Raw genomic sequence first — 21,206 nt, forward strand, 5'->3', positions numbered from 1 at the left:
TATTGGTACCGGTACATGGTGGAACACATTCAGTTTGAAATTATGGATATAAAGATGAATATGATTAATGAAAATAAATTGCAGGAACTGATGGGACGATGGGACAGGGTTAGAGGTTACATGGTCAGTAGAATTCAAGAACAAGGTATAAAGAATAAATTTGAATCACTACATAGTATATAAATATTGTAATGTTCTTAGTTTAAAATGTTATAAATAAGATACACCCTCATTTTGGTGGAGGGGTTTGAATGTTGTTGGGTGGCGGGAGCACGGATCACTGAGCATTGTGCTATATGTAGTGTATATGTGTTATCATTACAAAAAATCAATTAAAATTGTATTATTAAAAATAAATATATTTAGCAATATCATATTTTAGAGTAAAAGAAACCAGAAGACATATATAATGCTTCTGCAGTGCTTCACATATCTATTTTACCTCTTCATATCTTCAATTGAAAAGAATCAGATAGAAATTTTAGTCATGCTCTTTGGACATTACATTTTGCTTCTCTTCCACTTGTGTTCCTTGGATTTAATCTGATGTTTTTTAATTAGGGATAACTTTTATAACTCTGAGATTTTAAGATCAAAGGGAGACAAAACAGATGAGTAAATAGACCCCTTTATTTTATACAATTGTGAATCATATAAGCAGTATGATGTAAAATGGTCAATATAAAGGCATCATTGTAAATCAAAGTATAATTGTATGCTTGTGCTTCCCCCCCCCCCCCCCCCCATCATCTAGGGTTTTGTTCCAGAATCCATGTTTGACCGTCTTCTCACAGGTCCCGTGGTGCGGGAAGAGGGTGCAAGCAGAAGAGGGAGAAGGCCAAAAAGTGAAATTGCCAAAGCAGCTGCAGCAGCTGCTGCTGTAGCTTCAACATCGGGAATTAACCCACTGATAATGAACAGTCTGTTCGCTGGAATGGATCTCGCAAGCCTTCAGAATTTACAAAACCTACAATCTCTCCAACTTGCAGGTCTCATGGGCTTTCCTCCAGGACTGGCGACAGCTGCTGCTGCTGCTGGAGGTGATTCTAAAAATCCAACTGCTATGCTGCCTCTGATGTTGCCTGGTATGGCAGGGTTGCCCAATATGTTTGGATTAGGTGGATTGTTGAATAACCCAATAACAGCTGCTTCTGGAAACACCACTATGGCTTCCAGTCAAGGAGAAAGTGAAGATGGCACTTCAAAAGTAGAAGAAAAGAAGAACGAGAATGAAGAGGAGAACAAAGACTCCGAGAAAAGCACAGACCTTGTTTCAGCTACTGACTCTGCAAATGGATCTGTTGGTGCAACTGCTGCTGTGGCCTCTGCTACCACCACAAGCAACACTGGATTGCCTGCCAACCCTCTAACTTTCAATCCTTTCCTTCTGTCAACGATGGCCCCTGGTCTGTTTTACCCTTCTATGTTTCTACCTCCGGGATTGGGAGGATTGACACTACCTGGTTTCCCAGCATTAGCGGGACTTCAGAATGCAGTGGGCTCCAGTGAAGTGAAGGTTACAGATAAAACTGAAGAAGCTGCCTTTAAAGATGAAGAAAATCTGGAGGGCAGTGATGCAGAGGAGAGCCTTGATAAAACTGCAGATTCTTCTGCTTTAGAAGATGAAATAGCACAGGGTGAAGAATTAGACTCACTTGATGGGGGGGATGAAATAGAAAACAATGAAAATTATGAATAAGCAGTACAAGTTACTGTTCAAGTGTTTTAAACTTTTGACAAGTGGTAGTCCTACTGTTTACACTCACAGTTAATGTCCATACTTAGTTTTATAAGCTGTTCTGTAACATAGTGTAGCAAACAAAAAGTCATGTTATACAGATGAGTCAAAAGGTATCTTGGTCATTAAGTATTGTGCAGTGCATTATTTATTATCCCTAGAAGAGATGAAATGGACAGGTGACCTTATCTTTTTAAGGAAATTGATATAATGCTCTGCTTTTTTTTCCCTTTTGGTACCATTGGTATTATAAAGCAGCAACGTGTAATAAGAGTGGCACTAAATAGAAGGAAGTGCTGCTGAAAGGAAGTATGAAGTTATATATTTAATTATTAATTTTTAATTTTTTGCTGTGAAGGTCAAGATAAATTTTAACATGCATATCATTCTTACATATCATTTTGACTGTACGGAAGTTCACTCGTGCACAAATGTGCACATGCACACCCACACATATATACACACATTCTCTGACAATCTCCATGATAGTGTGAATGTCTCTCTGTCTTGAGACACAGCAATAATAAGGCAGCTGTTGAATGTGAAGAGTACCTTTTGGAAATTACCCATTGAAAAGGTTCTTGCAGGATAAAACTACAGTTAAATCGTCTCGTGATTTTGTAATGCACTGGTAAAACATTTTTTTAAAAAAATCAGGTACCTTTTTAAATTAAAGGACTTTGTTACTTTAGCCACAAAGCTAAACAGATTACCTCAACTCTAAAGTAGCCTTGAAGTTTACAGACATGACTTTGTAAATGTATTTGTTTTTCTTTTTTTTTTGTGATGTCTTTTTATTCCCCCCCTCCCCCCAAACCTTGGAAATTGCTATCATGTAAGATAAGATGTAAATTGCTGCCAACTGTAGTAATGATGCTTTTAATAAAAGTGACTCATGATACGTAAGGTGTAATTCCTAGAATATAGTAATCACAACTGATTCCCGCTCAACAGAAACAAAGATATCATTGCAGTCTTCCCCCTGTATCTTTCTTTACCAGCTTTTCTATCTCCAAATATACTAAATTAGTAGCCTGGAAAAAGACAAGGGGAAAAAAGCCTGAATTATACTCATATTGTTCAACCCTTACTGAAGCCTCAGAAAGATGCACAAAGACAGGCATTACGCCCTCAACATATTTTCAAATGTGTTCTCTGTGTGATAATGTGGTACATTAAAGAACAAAAGGGTAAAAGAAAAATGAGGCTTTGATAGGCATGATATCTAGGTCATTTATCCTTGGTTAATGGGTAGAAAAACACAATACCGTAGTTTGAGGAAGGAACATAAAGGCACTGTGGTTGGCTGTAGATTAATGTCTGTGATGCTAGAAAACCCTGTCAAACATCCTACAGGAAACGAAAACTGACCCACTTTATAGAACACCTAAGCCGTTTCTGAAATACTATTGGTTCGCACCTTTTTATGACCTTGGATAATGTAGCTTTTGAGAGTTATGCCTTCACAGTGCTGTCACTAAAATGAGCATACAGCAACCCTGCTATGAAGTTAAAGAGGTGGGCATTTCACTTTGAAAAGAAGAAAGAATTCACCAGGATGTTCAGTTCCATTTAGATTAATCCTTTAGACTGCTTGAGAATACTATAACAACTATCAAGAGAACAAAAATATTCATTTCAGCTAGCTATATTTCTCTAGTTCTGTTAATAGTTGCTAATAAAGTTTAATGAGACTGTTAAAGTACTCAGTTCAGTTAGAATTGAGTGTGCAGAGTAAAAGTGTTGCCATAAACAATGAAAACAAAATAATGAACAGCTAGTAACTAAATATTGTAAGACTGAAAGATGTGCATTGCTTGAATTAGTCCACATCAAAAGTTCATGTTATTTTAATAAAGCAGAGTAGCTAATGGAGGTCAGGATTTTTTGTTTCTTTGTACATGCTATTGCACAGTCAACTGTATGTGTTGTTATTTCCTGACAAGTTCACATACAATGTTGCAAAAATCTAGAAACCAACAGAGGAGCCATCAGTCTGATTGGGAGTGGCATACTTTATATCTGTATTCACATCTACCTGCTAAATTTCTACTAATGGCTCAATTTCAACAAACTATGGAGTTTATGGAAGAAGTAACACTATAAAATATTATTTTTCTTTGCATAATTTAAAGCATTCTGTTTTATACTGGCAGAAAGTAATATAATGAAGGTTAATGATATCCCTGGGGAAAGGAGTTTTAATTGTCAAGAGCAAAGGCAATTAAAAAACAAGGGCACGTGCACTAACTGTCTACAGAACATTTTATTTCTGGCTACTGTGTCCATTACTGTTTTACAATGCCCGAAGTTGTCAGTACAAAATAGGTCTCTGTCTATTTTACTAATAAATAGTATTTTTAAAAAAACAAACAAAAAACCCCAAACATCTGTGAGATGATGTTTTTCATGTAGCAAGTACAAAGAGGTTTTTCTTTTGAGAAATCAAGTTAAACTATAGGTCCATGTTTATTGGAAAGAATGTTTTGGTTCCATTGCAGGAAGATTTCATACAGAAAATTTATGGTATATATTTATTTTTGAACATATGAATAATTTTCCATTTTTCATTCTTGGACATGTGTATAGAGGCAGCAGTCCGAACATCAGTTTCCTTACAATGCTGTCTGTTAGTATGCAGGATCATAGATCACTTGCATAGACCAATACCAAATAGTTCAGGTGTGTCAAACTCGCATTGTCACAGCAGCAGGGTGATGTCTCACAACTTTTTCTCCCTTTGCTAAACTGGGTGTGGATGTGGCCAGAGTGTGATGCATCCGGCCCTTGAACTGCGAGTTTGACAGCCCTGAAATAGATACGTAGAAGGCAAACACTAGAAGTGCCTTACGTACTCACGTGTATACATTTGTATGGCAGGAGAGAGAAGCAATACTATTGAGCTCCACAGAACATCCTTTTACACACCCCAACTCCAAAAGTTACATCAATAATTTATATAGGAATTTTTTAGATAAAAGGAGAAAATGAGATACAGTAGTTGTTTTTCTATATTGCTTTATCTCAAGTTTATTTAGCAAATAAAGCAACATCTTGTATTAGAAAGTTTTAATTATGAAAAAGCCTGTTTCAGAAATACTGATTTTGAAGTTTGATAGGCAGTTTTGGCATGGAACGACCAGAAGTCGAAAAGAAATCCATCCCTGTAGAATAATTAAACTTCAAAATATATTCCAATATTTACTTAATAAAATTGTAGTGCCTAATCTGCCAATTCAGTCTAAATAATTTCCAGATTGGAATCATTTTTTAAATAAACTATGCAACCCAAATGAATCTGCTATCATTATGGGGGTACAAATCTATAATTGGCATAGATTATTATAGTGCTTCCAATTTCATTACAAATTTGGTTTCAGTGATATCATGCTACAAAGCTTATGTATAAGAATTTGGGCAGAAGTATTTTTTTAAATAAGGAAACATTGCTATATGTACAGTATATATGATAGTACTGTCTGTGTAGCTGTCACCTGTCAGTGGTTCATGCTTTGCAAAATCATATTTTAGTATCGAGTATAGGGATGGGAATGTGCATGTGTGAAAATGCTCATCTTTTACTACTGACTACTGTGTATATTATATGTATAAAGGAAGAAAATACCAAATTACTAAATGTACTAAATCTCTTCTGATAACTTTTTCCCCTAAAAGAATAATCACAAGAAGGGGAAGGGTAGAGGTTGGATAGTAACAGTTCTCAGAGATAATTTGTTTAAACCAATTGCCTTGAACTATTTTTTTTCTCATGAAAATCACCCTACTGATCAATTAACAAATTATAGAATGTGCTCACAAATGAAATGTATTACCATAAAGACTTCTTTCTGTACTATATTAACATAATTTGGAAATACTGGGAGTGGCTTCTGTTTTTATTCAAACAATGAGATTTATTATTTTAGAAAATGCAAAGAATTGCTGAAGCTTAGCTATGACTGCCTGTAATTATTAAAATGGTTTAACTGAATCAGGAACAAGATTACTGGGCAGCATTCTTTGCCTCTCAATCATAAATTGAAGTCCAAATAAATGCATGGTTGTTTTACTGGCATGTCCCACTGGCTGCATTCACAAAGTACACTTAACCTGTTACTGATTAGCTTCATTTTGGGTTGTGTTGAATACATTGAACCATGAATTATCTAAATGAGTTTGGATACAAATAATGCTAAGCCACCAAAACAAAAACAACACCAACCCCTAAGCATTTTAGCATTAGTGAAGCTTGTTGAGTTGTTCAAATGCATCTACTCTTTAGCTTCCCTATTTGATTAAGTTGTATAAACGCCCAATTAAGTTAAATATTTTTCATCTTAAGTTTAGTTTCACAACTGTAAAGGCACCCAGAATTTTGCTATCACACAAGTAACGTAATAAAATTTTCATTTTCTTGACTCTGCAACATTGGAGATTAGAACTCCCTGGTTCTTATTCTGAACATACTTTCTATGTCTTGCATTTTCTGCATTTTTTTAAAAAAAATTTTTTGGAGGGGTGGGTGTGGGGATTGGACCACAGAAGAAAATTTCAAAACTTACCAAATGGTTTTCCAAAGTGGCTTTACTATTACTAAACAATTAATGCATAACAAGGGTCACAACATGAAAAAGAAAATTAAGAATCCCTGATCCAAAATGAATCCTTTTCTGATACTTGAAACAAAAAGTGCACTCAGCTTTATTGATGTAGTGATGTGTTTGTGTTAGTGGCCGCTTGAGCTGAACACCAATTTACAGTGTGACCTTCAATGAACCAGCATTTCTCTTAAAGGCTGCCTGGAGAGCCATGACAGATTACATCAGCCTAATTCGTTTCCAGATACGTTCAGCTCTTTTAGACAAAGGAGAAACCATGCACTACCTCCAAAGCTTTAAATGGTAAATTCACAACTGGACTTTCTGATGTGCCATTATTTCTCTCAGTTGATCAGTCCTCAACATTCTTCAAACAGCTGGCCATCTGCCAGTTTCGGTAGGGAGAATGGAAACTTCAGATGGTGAATGCAGAGGTCACTGCAAATGCCTATGTTTATACACAAGTGTGCTGACCTACATTACATTTATGTTTAAAATATATGTTTTGGCATGCATAACTATTTTAGAGAAGTTTAAAATGAATTTTAAATGTGCAAAATATGCCATTTTAATTACATATAAAGTTTGAAATTTTACAGTAAAAATATGCAGCATATAAACATTGGAAACAAAGGCATGGTCCAGGAATGGATAATTCTATGGCATGATACAAGTTAACCAAATACTAGCATTGAGTGCATAAAAAACATTCAAATACTTAGACAAATAAAATAGTTTTTGTTCTGGTTCCTGAAAAATAGAAGCAGATGCCAGTTATGCCACCCTTGGAGGTCATCCTTGTAAAGGCTTTCTAGCAGCTACCTGCTGAATCTCAGCATGATAGAGACCTGCAGCAAGGAATCTGATGATAACGTTACAGTATTTGTAGGAATATACACCAGGGTGTCCAGCAAACCTGGAAAATGGGGAAATTGGAATTATCAGGGAAACCGGCAGTTTGAGAAATATCAGGGAATTCGTGAAAAAAAAATGGAATAAATCAGGGGGGGAAACCAAAATGTTTTAAAATGTTTAAAAGTCAGGGGGAAATCATGTTAAAAAAACAGATTTTGCGCCCTAGCAGAGTCAAGCAAAAATGAGCATAACTGTGGCAACAACTTGCTTCCTCAGCTACCAACATTTCTCCGCAGTTTAGCCGTTTGGTATGATGTCATCTACGACTGCATCTTAACTAGATCGAAAGTTATAGGGAAATGTCAAGAAAATACCAGGGAATTTAAAAATGTTTTCCCCCCAGAAACCCTGATACACACAGGTATTTTCTCACAGACCGATTCAAAGCAGCGAAATGTGCATGTTAAATTGAGTACAGAAATTATTTGTGCTGCAAGACAACATACAACTGGTATAAGATATTCTTAAACTCTAGTTGTGATACTTTCCAATCTTGTTTTGTAATACCTGAAGTTTCCAGTCTGTTTTTCAAGAAACTCCTCTATGAAAAATATAACAACACATATAGTATTATTTGATGTGTAGAAGGCTATAGCTGAGACACTTCTTAAATTTCTTTGTAGTTGGGATGAAAATCTGGTAATGTATCCTGAGCACTTCCTCTTGTAAAATATCTTTCACGAATTGACACCATGCCCTACCTTTCCTTCTTTGAATTACTTTTATAATACTACCAATTTTAGAACTCTGAAATAACTGTCAAATAAGATAATTTCTTTGGCAATAAATACATTGAGTTACAGTTTAAAAAATACATGGAAAAAAATTCATAGCTAACCAAGACAGCATGACTCCAACTATAAACCATCTACAATAGAAGAGGGCATCAAGGTTACTGTGTCCCCAAGGTCTGGCAGAATAGTCAGATCTTCAAATATTTCTGAAACAACATAGAAAATGGCATCTGTGATTCCCTGGATACATCATTCTACTGGGCAGGTGCTATAACATTTGGAAGTCTTAACTTCCTCATTTTAGGACCAATGTTTTTACAGCTTTTCATGTCATTTTGAGACTGTCGGCCACTGCTTTAATTGTGAGTGTCCTTTAATTGTCTGAAATGCATGGTGATACAATCTTCCTTCTGAAAACACTCCCAGCTGAAAGTAAGAGGATTATTATTATTATTTATTGGATTTGTATGCTGCCCCTCTCCGTAGACTCATTGCAATTCCTAGTCTCTTGTCTGGATAACAACTGAGAACTCGCTGTGTATCTATATACCATCAAGAAGACTATGTTGAAAAACACAGAACAGACCTAAATTTATAGCTACTATTTTCTTCTTCTTTTTTCAGTGTTATTCCAATGCTATGGCACAATTTGTGATGCCTGCTAGCTTCCCTGTTGACTTTGTTGAGACTGGTAAAAAAACTTTGCTTTCCTTGCCGCCGTGGCAGCTTGTACCCCAGCGCCAAATGGTCCATGCCCCACACCTAAACACACACACACACTGCACTTGGCCTGGCAGCCAAGCAGCTGAGTGAGGGAAGGAAAGGGACTGGAGAAAGAAGAGGACATGGCAGCAGCCAAAGCCACCATGTATTCGAACAGCTGAGGACAGAAGAGGCACCTATCCACAGCTGTTGCAAAGAAGCAGCAGCTTTGGCTATGTCATGCCTGCTTCATTCTGTTTGGGAGCTGCTTTGCACCTCCCAACCCTCTCCAAAGGGACTCAGATTTTGGTGGCCTTCCAGCTTCCGCTGCCTTGTGCGGTCTGAGGTTGACCTGGTGACAGGTGCATTTCGGGGTACCTAATCCACCAGAAAGCCTGGCCATACGATGATCGGGGAGGGAAGGCGGCCAGGTCCTCCTGGGGAGCTGCTCCCCACAATTGGGAAAGCAAAGGAAAGGAGCACAGGGGATAATGACAAGGGAGCAATCCCTCAAGGAAAAGCAGGTACTCATTGATCACCATCTAGCAAGGATTACCTTCTCGGTATGGTTAAAAAGAGCAGGAAGCAAGGGAACAACCACAAATCAGTTTGTGTCCTGGCCACAGTTAAGCCAAACACCACCCCATCTGCATTGCCAATGTCCTGCAATTCAGACTGGATTTTTTTTAGGGATGGTGGTGGTTAGGCAGCAGCTGGGAGCAGCACAAAAGACAAGCAGCTGCAGTGAGGAATTTTTTTCTGGCAGAAGAGAACAGGTGTAGCAATTTCCTGATGAACTGGAGGGAGAAAAAAGTCCACCTTCTTATAGTAATGTGGCATTTCCTTTTTAAAACTATGATCATTCACATCTAATTATAAACTTGAGGAGCTATTGCTTTCTAAACAAAGCTTCAGAAAATGTTCAGTAACAATTTTTATAGATTTGTGAGGCTTCCTTGATAGTTTAAAACAGGGGAGATCAATCTATAACCGATGAGCTGCAGCACCTCTTCTGCCACCTTGACAGGTCACAAACATGAAAGAATTGTCTCAGCAGATTGTTTGTCATCTACAACAGTGTGAGGACTGTAACAGCCATCATATAGAAAAAGTATAAGGTTAATCAAAGACCATTAATAAAGATATTACATTTGATCTTAAAAACCTACTAACCGTCAGAAGACAGTAAAAAGGTAATTTTGAAACAAACAACAGACTTAACCAGGATTTCAACTGTGAAACTGAGCATCCTTAAGCAAAATATAACCAAAAATACAAATAAATTCCTGGAAGCTTGGAGTTCAGACAAATCAACATCAACAGGCACATGGAGATAAACAACGTTTACACATTCAAGAGACAATAAAAAGGCTAAAAAGAAACAAAAATACCAGAAAACTTCCTTACCTGCAATCAACACCCATATATAATCAGGGATTAACACCAAGATTAACAACAGGCAAACAGTCTAGCTGTAAACAACAGCATAATCAAGGAATTTGTAACGAAAACAACAACATCCCCACCAATGTGGGCTGTAAACAGCCCTATAAAAGCCCATGCCTTTCTAGCTCTAAAGAAGTTGAGTAGTTGGTAATAAAAAATATACAAGAAAACAAGCAAACTCAGATAATACTAAGGATTCTACACTGTGTAGGAGAAGAAAATTATAAATCCATGTCTGTACCAAGAAAATGAGCCAGATTGATAAAATAATAAGATGACAATCTAATGCCACATTGGATGGCACTCACCCATGCTAAAAAAGAGCACTTGACCTTTTAGAGTAGGGAAGGTTTTTAGGATGCATCTAGATTAAAGCCTCTGGACCTCTAGTTGCTAATTTTGCTATGCAGGAGAAGAAATCTCAAAACTGCAAAGAAAGAATTTTGGTGGGAACATAGAACATAAGAAGCATGAACAAAACAAAGATTAATACAGTGAAAGAAGAAATTGATCAATTACATATTGACATCTTAAGCATCAGTCAATTAAAATGGATTGGAATTGGAAACTTTCAATCAGAAAATCATAATGTTTACTAGAGGACGCAAAAAACAAAGAAGAAACCACTGCTTTCATTGTCAGGAAGGAAGCTACAAAAATAGTCCTTAGGTACAATGCAGTCAGTGATTAATGAACATCAACTAAACTTTCATGAATAACTTTTTAATATTACAAGTATTTAAGTGCATAATCCAGCATCTGATGTAGAAGAAGAGATTGACAAGTTTATGGCCATGTTCAATGGACAGAAACTGCAAGCAAGATTTTCTTCAGGTTGGAAACAGGAATGCAAAAACCTAGAACTAGTAAGGAAAAACGCATTGTTTGACAATATGGCTTAGAAACAAAAATTGAAACAGGAGAATACTGACATAATAGCTATATACATGATTATCATATGCAGTACTGTATTTTTCGGCGTGTAAGACACACCTTAACTTTGGGGCAGGAAAACAAGGGAAAAAGGTCCCTGCCTCCCAGCAATTTGCCAAACAGCAAACAGCACAGATGATATACACTGTTTGTTGTGTATTTCTGTGCATGTGTGCCTGACTATAGAAATAACAAAGAATTGGAGAAATATACATTATGGCAGTATATTAATCCCAGAAAGTTTTCTATAATAATAATAATAATAATAATAATAATAATAATAATAATAATAATAACAACAATAATAATATTGTTGTTGTTGTTGTTGTTATTGTTATTATTGTTATTATTTTCTTTCAACATCTTTCATTCTAATTTGGGTACTCCGGGGTGAAGCTCCATTTTCGCCACCCCACTGCGTTCCCCACAATCCGGGCAGTAGCCCACCCCTGCTTCTCAGGCTGTTACGGAAGGGTAGGGTGGAGAATGAGTGGTGGAGGCTACCTACATTCCCCCCCTCCTGCTTCAACAGCCCAAGAAGCCCCGAACGCGCAGCAATGATCCCAGGCATGTTTGCGCGTTTCCGGCCTGGGGGTGGGGGCGGAATGGGCGGCAGGAGCTATCTCCATTCTTCTCCCCTCAGCAGCCTGAAAAGCCCAAAACTTACAGCAATGAACTCAGACATCTTTGGACATTCCCAGCTTGTTGCTGAGTGGGTGGGGAGCAGAAATAGCTCCTGCCGCCTATTGCCTCCCCCACCCCAGCAGCCCAAGAAGCCTCGAATGTGCAGCAATGACCCCAGGCATCTTCGTATATTTTGGGCTTCTTGGAAATTTTTAAACTTTGGTATTACAGAATTTTTTTGAGAATACAAAGATAGCCAAGAAAACAAACAAATGTATCACTGAACAAAATGATTTAAGAGTTGTCCCTTGAGGCAAAAATGAGTAGGCTGTGATTATTTATTTATTTATTTATTGGATTTGTATGCCGCCCCTCTCCGCAGATTTATCATATTTTGGACACATTATGCAAAGATCCAGCTCCCAAAGAGCATTTCTTAATGCTAGGAAAGGTAGAAAGAAAGAAAAAAAGATAGGAAAAGTAGTGAAATTTGATTTAGAGTTGGTTGTAATTATCATCATGGGTAAGCATAGGTTGAAAATGCTTGCAGACAGGCACACACGCACCTCCCAAATCCCAAATGTGCATTGTTTAGAAGTGTGCACCCTGCATCCTGATTGATCGGTGTGCTGGTCAATCCACCTTCCTGTTCTGTTCTTTGCTGTTTAAGCGTTCCATAGCCAGATTCACAGATGTATAAAATGGAATACAAATAGAATAACAGAGTTGGAACCACTTCAGACAAGTGGTTATCCAATATCTTCTTTAAAACTTCCAGTGTTGGAGTACTCACAACTTCTGGGGGCAAATTGTTCCACTGGTTGTTTTAACTTCAGGAAATTTCTCCTAAGTTCTCTCACTTCTTGTCCTTCTTGTCCTGCCCTCAGGTGCTTTGGAGAATAGATCGACTCCATCTTCTTTGTGGCAACCCCTGACATTTTGGAACACTGCTATCATGTCACCCTGAGTTCTTCTTTTCATTAAACTAGACAAACTCAATTCCAGCAACTATTATTATATATTTTAGCCTCCAGTCCCCTGATCATAGTTGTTGTTCTTCTCCACACTTTTTTTTAGCATCTCAACATTTTTTAAATGTTGCAATGCTCTTGGAATGACAAATGCATGTTCCCTGATGTGCACTGACAGAGAGATGGACACACTTGATTGCAGTGGTGATGGATGCATCATTGATTGCCGGGTGGGAGACATTGCCTTCTGGAGAAAATCCATCTATGTAGTTGTTAAGAGTCAACATGGACCGGGTGGCACATAGTTATTTATCAGTATTAAATATTATAATATATTTTTATCTATGCTTTTCCCCACCTCTTAACAGAAAAGCAGCACACAGAAATCTGCAAACTGTGGCTGACAAGTGCTTGAGCTCCTGTATTTTCCAGTGAACTTTAGATCAGTTGGACAGCTCCATACCTGGCTGATTCTAACTGTCAGCAATCCCGCAGGGATGCCAAGAGATCAAGTTACACCAGGTCCAGATACTTCCGTCTCTATGGCAATCCTCAGGCAGGCAGGCAGGCAGGCAGGCAGGCAGGCAGGCAGGCAGGCAGGCAGGCAGGCAGGCAGGCAGGCAGGCAGGCAGGCAGGCAGGCAGGCAGGCAGGCAGGCAGGCAGGAATAAATAAATAAATAAATAAATAAGCAAGCAAGCAAACAAGTAAATAGGTAAGTAAGTAAATAAACAAGAATATAAATATAAATATAAATATAAATATAAATATAAATATAAATATAAATATAAATATAAATATAAATATAAATATAAATATAAATATAAATATAAATATAAATATAAATATAAATATAAATATAAATATAAATATAAATATAAATATAAATATAAATATAAATATAAATATAAATATAAATATAAATATAAATATAAATATAAATATAAATATAAATATAAATATAAATATAAATAAATTGCTCAAAAAATAAAGGGAACAGTTGAATAGCACATCCTAGATCTGAATGAATGAAATATTCTCATTTAATACTTTGTTCTGTACAAAGTTGCATGTGCACAGCAGCATGTGAAATTGATTGTCCATCAGTGTTGCTTCCTAAGTGGACAGTTTGATTTCACAGAAGTTTGATTTACTTGGAGTTATATTGTGTTGTTTAAGTGTTCCCTTTATTTATTTTTTTAAGCAGGGTATAAATATAAATAATATAAAAAATGGCCCAATGCTGTGACAGTGATGAAAAGTCAAGCAAACCTTCAGAACAGCCTCCAATGTCTATGGAGATTCTCACTCATTCAGGTAACGGTTGTCCCAAATATGCTTTTTTCAGAGGTAACTGGAGTTTCTGTTTTTTAGTTTCATGGCTGAGAAGCAACACGCCTTCAAAGAAAAACCAGAAAGTCCCGTTGCCTCTGGAACAAGCACTTCTGGGACATCCAAAACAGCAGTTCTGGACTTCTTAGGGTTTTTTTTTTCCTCCCCCTCACCCAAGAGCTTTTTTACCCGGGTAAACCAGTCCGCCTCCCGCGTCCCGGACGCCTCTTTTGAGCTTGTTTTATGTGGCGAAGCAGATTACGTGTGAAATAAAAGGGCCCCATTCGTGAGGCCGGAGGAGAAGGGGGGAAAGAAGGAGGCTTGCTGAGGAAGCAGCTGCCCTTCCCCCGGCAGCGGGAGCGGGGAGAAGGAATCAATATGCAAGGAGAAGCTGTGCTCTGAATGAAGGGAGCCTGTATACTTCAAGCTGTTGGCACGCAGGCACCGAAGGACTGCGGTGGTTGGGAGGGGATGCGCGGGGGAAGGGGAGGAAAGAGCGGATTAGCCGCTCCCTCCCCCGCCGCGCTAGTGACAGGCGCCGCGCCCGTCCCAGCCGGAGCATCTCCTGAGGGAAGGAAGCGGGGTGCGCGGGGTGTGTGTGAGGGGAAGGATGCTGGCGGGTGGGGGTTGGGGGGAGAGATGGCGCTCCCTCTCCCGTTTAAAAGCCAGAGCGCTGGGTGGCAGAACTTGGTGGTGGTGGTGGGGGAAAGTTTGTTATCGCCCGCAAAGCTGTGAAGAGCCATGACGCAGCTAAAGCGGGCGGTATTATTTTCGTCTACAGGTACCAGCTGTTAAGTGCCGAACAGCTGACAGAAGAGGGCTCGGGCTCCCTCCTCCCCACCCCTTCTGTCTCTCCCTCGCGCCCCCCCTCCCCTCCCTTTTCCAGGCAATACAAAACAAAGAACTCTTTCCCCGGCCTCGGCGAGGGCACCTTCTCCTCCCAACCCCCCCTCGCTCCCCCGCTGCTTTTCCGCCGCCTGCAAACAGCCAGAAATTGCATTATTATTTCATGTTGTTAGAGAAGCTTGACCTGGGCTGTGCTTCTAAACAATCTTGGCCTCGGTCTTTGTTTACAGGTCAACATCTCGCTTCTTTTCATTCCTCATAATGGCCATTTAAAAAAAAAATTCAATAAGGTTTTTATTATTCTCTCTCTCTCTCTCTCTCTCTCTCCCCCTCCCTCCCTCTCTCTCTCTCTCTTTGTTTTTTTTAAAAATTGTTTTGTTTTGTTTCTGGCAAGCTGATAATTAACCCTTGGCGCAACAAGGTTTATTGCACAAATCACCACCCAGCAAATGTGGAGCTACGGTGGGGAGCAACACGGCAAAGCACAACATTAGAGGAAGCAGCTTGTTCCAGACACAACATCTGCAGAATGAGTCCATATTTTTTTTCTTTCTGTAACTCTAATCTCATAATTCATTGTTTGTGTGGTGTTGGTTACAGTAGCTGAAAGGGAGAGAACAGCAGGTCAATTTGGCAGGGATTCCCATTTGAATCTGAAATGAGGGCCTAGCTCACCTTATGACAGGCAGCTAAAAATGTGGCCAAATAAAGAAGGGAAATGTGCTTTTGGAAAGTATATCAAAACATCTTCTGAATAGGAAATGGATGATAAGAGGAATGTAAAAATACGGCTTTAAAATATTTAATTTGTCCCTGAATTCTTACAATCTGCTTGCTTTTACTGAAATGTATTATTTGCAACAGTACATTTGATTCATTAGAATAAAACTCTTCTCTTAATGTTATATACAGTACATTTAATTTTTGGAATCTCTTTTATGTATCTCTTCATATGGATCATTTGTGCCATTTCTATTGATAAAATTTAACTAAATTTCTACTAAATTTAACTAAATTTCTACTAAATCTGCACTTCTATTCTACTAGTTTTTCTCATCATTCCTTTCACCCATTTCCTCCCATGTTGACTGTATGACTGTAACTTGTTGCTTATATCCTAAGATTGTTATTAATATTGCTTCTTCATTGCTTATTTGACCCCTATGACAATCATTAAGTGTTGTACCACATGATTCTTGACAAATGTATATTTTATTTTATGTACGCTGAGAGCATATGCACCAAGACAAATTCCTTGTGTGTCCAATCACACTTGGCCAATAAAAATTCTATTCTATTCTATCAACCTTCCCAGTCAGGTAATTTCCAGATGTCATCTCGTATACCTCCCACAATTCCCCAACTACTACCGCCAGTGGGATTATGGGAATGGAAGTCCAGTACATCTGGAGGACATCATATTGATTAAGCTGACAAAGTTTCTGATGGATTTTTCCCAAGGGACTAAATGTGCCTGTTAGTGAAGCAGAATTCTATTCCTTGGTTTGGCGTCTCAAATCATGTGTGCTAATTTCCACGTAAAATGTAGGGAAAATCGGCCAAAATCCAAGAGGATGGGTGAATCTGTGAAAAGTGCAGCTGTGAACCTTCAATGACCATAAAATATGGATCTAAACATTAATTTAACTGCATAATTTTTTAGATAACACAATTAAAGAAAAATTATTTGACTTCTGAAAACACTGACTTCTCATTTTAACAGTTTAAACGAACTACAAACGTGGTACTTCAATCACTTTCTGAATAACCAAATAGTCCTTCTCTTCCACAAGCTGAGCAAGCATGGCAGGCTTTACAATGCCAGAGAAGACACTCTGTACATGTTCAAAGCATTTACTTAAGTAGGCATTCATTCTTCATCGAAGGAAAGCTCTAGAAGCCCTTGTTACAATTTGACCTTAGGAGAAGCTTTCCCTTCATGCCCTTGCTGTACAGCTGGGACATTTGTTTCTATCTGCTTGAAGCATGACAGAACAGCCTGTGTTGTCCTCACCAGAAGTTCTACTTTAGCAGGGTGCAGGGCAGCCAGTGCCACTACAACTATCCAAATCCATTTGCCTTTGAAACCAGACTGGAACAATAGCCTGCCTTATGCCTTCTTGGAGACTCTGTGTCCCTGTCCTTGCAGCAGCTGGTGCTTCTGCCCGTACTAAGCTCTAGTGAACAAGGTCAGCTGAAAGCCTCCCTCCTTTTCAAGGGCTTCCCTATCCACTGGGGCCACTATCAGTTACATGAAACATTTGGTTTCCAATAGAGTGTTTGTGCTGGAAGGGATGGGTCCATTTGAGCAGCAGGCAGGAAAGTCTTGCCCTGTGCTGGCTGACAACAGTTTTGTCGGCACAGAAAAGTGCAATGGAGACAGATCGTGCACATGACAGGCTGCTGGCGGCTCCAGGGAATCCATAATTCATGATGTTTTTCTTTCCAATCCGGTTTTGGATTTCACAAGCTGTCCAGTTTCCTTCCCATTCTTTCCTTCCTTTTGTCCCTCCCTTTAAAGGATTGAACTCTAACTCTGCACCAGAAAAGGACAGGAACAAAAATTATTCTAGGGAGGGTAGCTTTGTAAAGTACAGGAAAGATTCCAAAGCCTCTGAATCTGTTTCATGGAACAATTCAGTGACTGCATATTAATTTGTTTGTTTCTTGATCTACATCCAAAACCTCTAAGAGCAGCGAAACACTATGCACTGATGCCTTGAACTGAAGTTCATCAGGTCATCTGGTAAAAGCAGGGATAGGGAACCTTTCAGCAATTGGCTGATTAAAGAGGTTAATCAGGGCTTTTAGGGATTGTTCTTGCACAGATAAGAACAAAATGGTAATCTCCCTTCATTTATAACTGAAAAGTCATATCGTTGTGAGGAGGAAAGTTGCTGTAGTTCACACACCACAAAATTGTTGTGCAGTAATCTTCCCTATCCTTTTCTATAACTACTGGCGACTTTTAAGGTTTGAAAACTGGCTACTGAAAAGTTTGATGTTGAAAAACATCTCATTGTTGCTGAAATGTCTCACTTGATTATAGGATTAAAGGCCCTATAAATGGACTCTCTGGATTCAAAAGATTAAGGTTTAATCTCTGGTATCGCTCCAAGTTGCGTTGAAAAAGATTTGTAAATGGAACCTTGGAGAGCTACTGCCTCAAAGCGTCAACAGTGAAGGAGATCAGGAGCCCCCCAAACTGGGAATTGCAAAAAAATTCTAAGAGGCTGGAAGGATGTGAAAAAAATTTTTTACAAAAATATTTAGCACTTTTAAATCCAGAACAGAGTGCTTTTTAAAGAAGAAACTAATAAGTTTGGATGATGAATAAGGAAGATGGGCTGCTGAGTGAATGAAGCTCAGCAAGTGGGAAAGTGGAAGGAATACATATTTGTTTTATTTTTCTCTTTTTAGAATCAGTTTAAGTTTAATTGGATTTGTATGCCACCCCTCTCCGAGGATGGTTACATTTTCATTTTCAGTTACATTTTCATTGAGATTTTGCTACAGGAAAAATATGCTTATTATTAAACATAAAGTCTACATTTATTTTTGGTGCTACTTTTTAATTATTAAGATGCTGGGTTAGATAAGAGTTGGAAGGGTTTTTAAAAACATTTTGGGAGGATAAATCAGATGGACCAATTTCTCTTCCCATTTTTGTTTTTTAGTTTGATAGTAAGAACATTCTGTGTGTTCAGAGCAAGACAAGGTAACTTCAAAAGTTCTTTTACCTTCAAAGCACTTCCTGGATTAACTTCATAACCACATTGCTTTATGTGGTTAGTTCAGATTCTTGTTATGAGAGAAAAAGGCAAGAAAACAGTAATCTTAAATATGATCCATTTCACACTTTTTCAGTGAAGTTTGATTTCCCCTCAATACAAATAAATGTAACTACACTTCATTTTTACAGCATTTGTCTATCTACTATTAGCTAATAAAATTATTTCAATGATAAAATTATTTCGCTATCACTTAGTTTATATAAAACTAATCACTCCCTATCGCTTTAGTTTATATAAAACTAAGCGATTTATTTTGATCCTCCAATCAGTATTAGATTTTAGATAAAACTAAGCGATTTATTTTGATCCTCCAATCAGTATTAGATTTCTTCCATAAATGTTGAAATAATCATTAATAATATTATGTGTGATTTCAGTTAGAATGTTTAGCACAGGATGACTAACTTGCAAGCATTGCCTGGCAGGATAAATGTTAACACCTAAGTAAAGTTGCATCAATTTTCTACTGGGGGAAAAACACCTTATAAGTTCTATGAAACTTTTTAATGGAAATGTATAATAATTCCTTTATCTAGGCCCTAACAAAACATGAATTCTACAAATAGTAAACAATCATTAAGATAAATACCCCCCCTCCCCATATTAGATTTTTATCCCATCTCTATTATTTATAAATAACTCAAGGTGGCAAACATACCTAACACACTATTCCTATTTGCTTGGAACAACCACCTGTAAGGTGAATTGATCTGAGAGAAGGAGTGGCCTAAAGTCACTCAGATGGCTTTTATGTCTTAAGCAGGATTAGAATATTTCAGTCTCCTTCTTATAGAACAGATGCCAACCCTCATTTTTAATTCTTAGTCCAATCATGTCTTTAAGATAATCTCATCTTATGCTGGAAACTAGAAGAAGAAAGACTGTTTTAATATTATTTTGGAATTAATTGATGGCTTATATATACTTTACATTACTTATGGCATAATTAAAGACTAAAGTGACAATGGTCTCTTACCATGGACCATGAGAATTGCAACAAATTTCAAGGCTCTATCAAAGTGTCTAACGAGCAAGATCAATTGAGTTATTAGGGACAAGAAAAATAAGCTAAAATATCCTTTGTCATAAATCACCCGCTCAAGGTTGACTCAGCCTTCCATCCTTCAGAGGTGGGTAAAATGAGTACCTGGATTGTGGAGGCAATATGCCCGCTATTGCTGACATGTTGTAAGCCGCCCTGAGTCTAAGGAGAAGGGTGGCATAAAATCAAATAAATAAATAGATAAATAAAACAAATAAAACAAATAAAACAAATAAAACAAATAAAACAAATAAAACAAATAAAACAAATAAAACAAATAAAACAAACAAAACAAACTAAATAAACTAAATAAATCAAATAAATCAAATAAATTAAATAAATTAAAAAAATATATATCAATGAGTCAAGTTGTATCCATTCTTGTACTCTTAAAGATTAAAATGTAAACATAAGATATTTTGACTTCTTTTTAGGGTTAGCATTTGTTCTGGAAGACTGTAAAATAGCCAGTTTCTAAAAGAAATTGTTCTGGAAGGGTTAATAATCATTCCATATCAAACGATAGGAAATATTAAAGAGAAAATATTTATATTTACGTATATTTACCTGGAGAGTTTGCTTATAAAGCAGAAGTTTTAGCCTCTAGACCACAGGTTTCCCTCCTCTGTTTGAATCAGGAAAGAGTTATAAGACTCCCCAAGTTCAAATCCCAGTAAGGATATGGCTAACTGATGAGAGCAAAATAGCTTGAAATAGATCTATATTAGTCTCCTTTCCTTTTCATTATCAGCAAAAATATGTTTCTCATACACATACACACACACACACACACACACACACACACACTCATCAGCTAGCCATACCCTCACTGGATTCTATTAGTTCAAATTCCAGTGAGGGTATGGCTAGCTGATGAGAGAAAACAACTTGAAATAGATCTATACTAGTCTCCCTTCATTTTCAATTCAGCAAAAATATTCTGCTCAAAAAATAAATGCAACACTCAAAAAACACATCCTAGATCTGAATGAATGAAATATTCTCATTGAATACTTTGTTCTGTACAAAGTTGAATGTGCTAAAAACAAAATGAAATTGATTGTCAATCAGTGTTGCTTCCTAAGTGGACAGTTTGATTTCACAGAAGTTTGAATGTTCCCTTTACTTTTTTGAGCAGTGTATGTTACACATACAGAATATAGTTTGTCGGGTATGAAAAATTAACCGCCTTGGATATGGCCCTGGGTGGGGCTGAGAGGCAAAAGGAAGCATTAAGCTCCTGCCATATTTGGGTATGCCAGAAGGATTCAGCAGAAAAAACCCATATAACACTTCTCTGGTACAAAGCTGAACGGAGGAGATCTTGGGGCCTAGAGATTAATTCTGTGCTTTACAAGGCAGAAGCTACGGGTTCAAATCCCAATGAGGGTATGGCTAACTGATGAGAGGAAACAACCGCGAAATAGATCTATACTAGTTTGCCTTCATTTTCAGTTCAGCAAAAATATATTATACACACACACACACACACACACACACACACACTGCTTTATTTCAACAGAGGTTTTGAA

At 37.6% G+C, this 21,206-nt stretch overlaps 1 protein-coding gene across 1 annotated transcript in view; it reads left to right on the forward strand.

Moving 5' to 3' along the window:
- Positions 1–2,639, forward strand: part of CHD7 (chromodomain helicase DNA binding protein 7) — a 184,683-nt gene extending 182,044 nt beyond the window's left edge. The window contains exon 40 of the mRNA XM_070747811.1: positions 755–2,639. Within this exon, the coding sequence (XP_070603912.1) occupies positions 755–1,699 (945 nt within the window). The 3' untranslated portion in view covers positions 1,700–2,639. The remainder of the gene's footprint in view (positions 1–754) is intronic.
- The last annotated feature ends 18,567 nt before the right edge of the window (positions 2,640–21,206 follow it).

Source organism: Erythrolamprus reginae, chromosome 3 (genome assembly GCF_031021105.1).
Source record: "Erythrolamprus reginae isolate rEryReg1 chromosome 3, rEryReg1.hap1, whole genome shotgun sequence".
Lineage (NCBI taxonomy): Eukaryota > Metazoa > Chordata > Lepidosauria > Squamata > Dipsadidae > Erythrolamprus > Erythrolamprus reginae.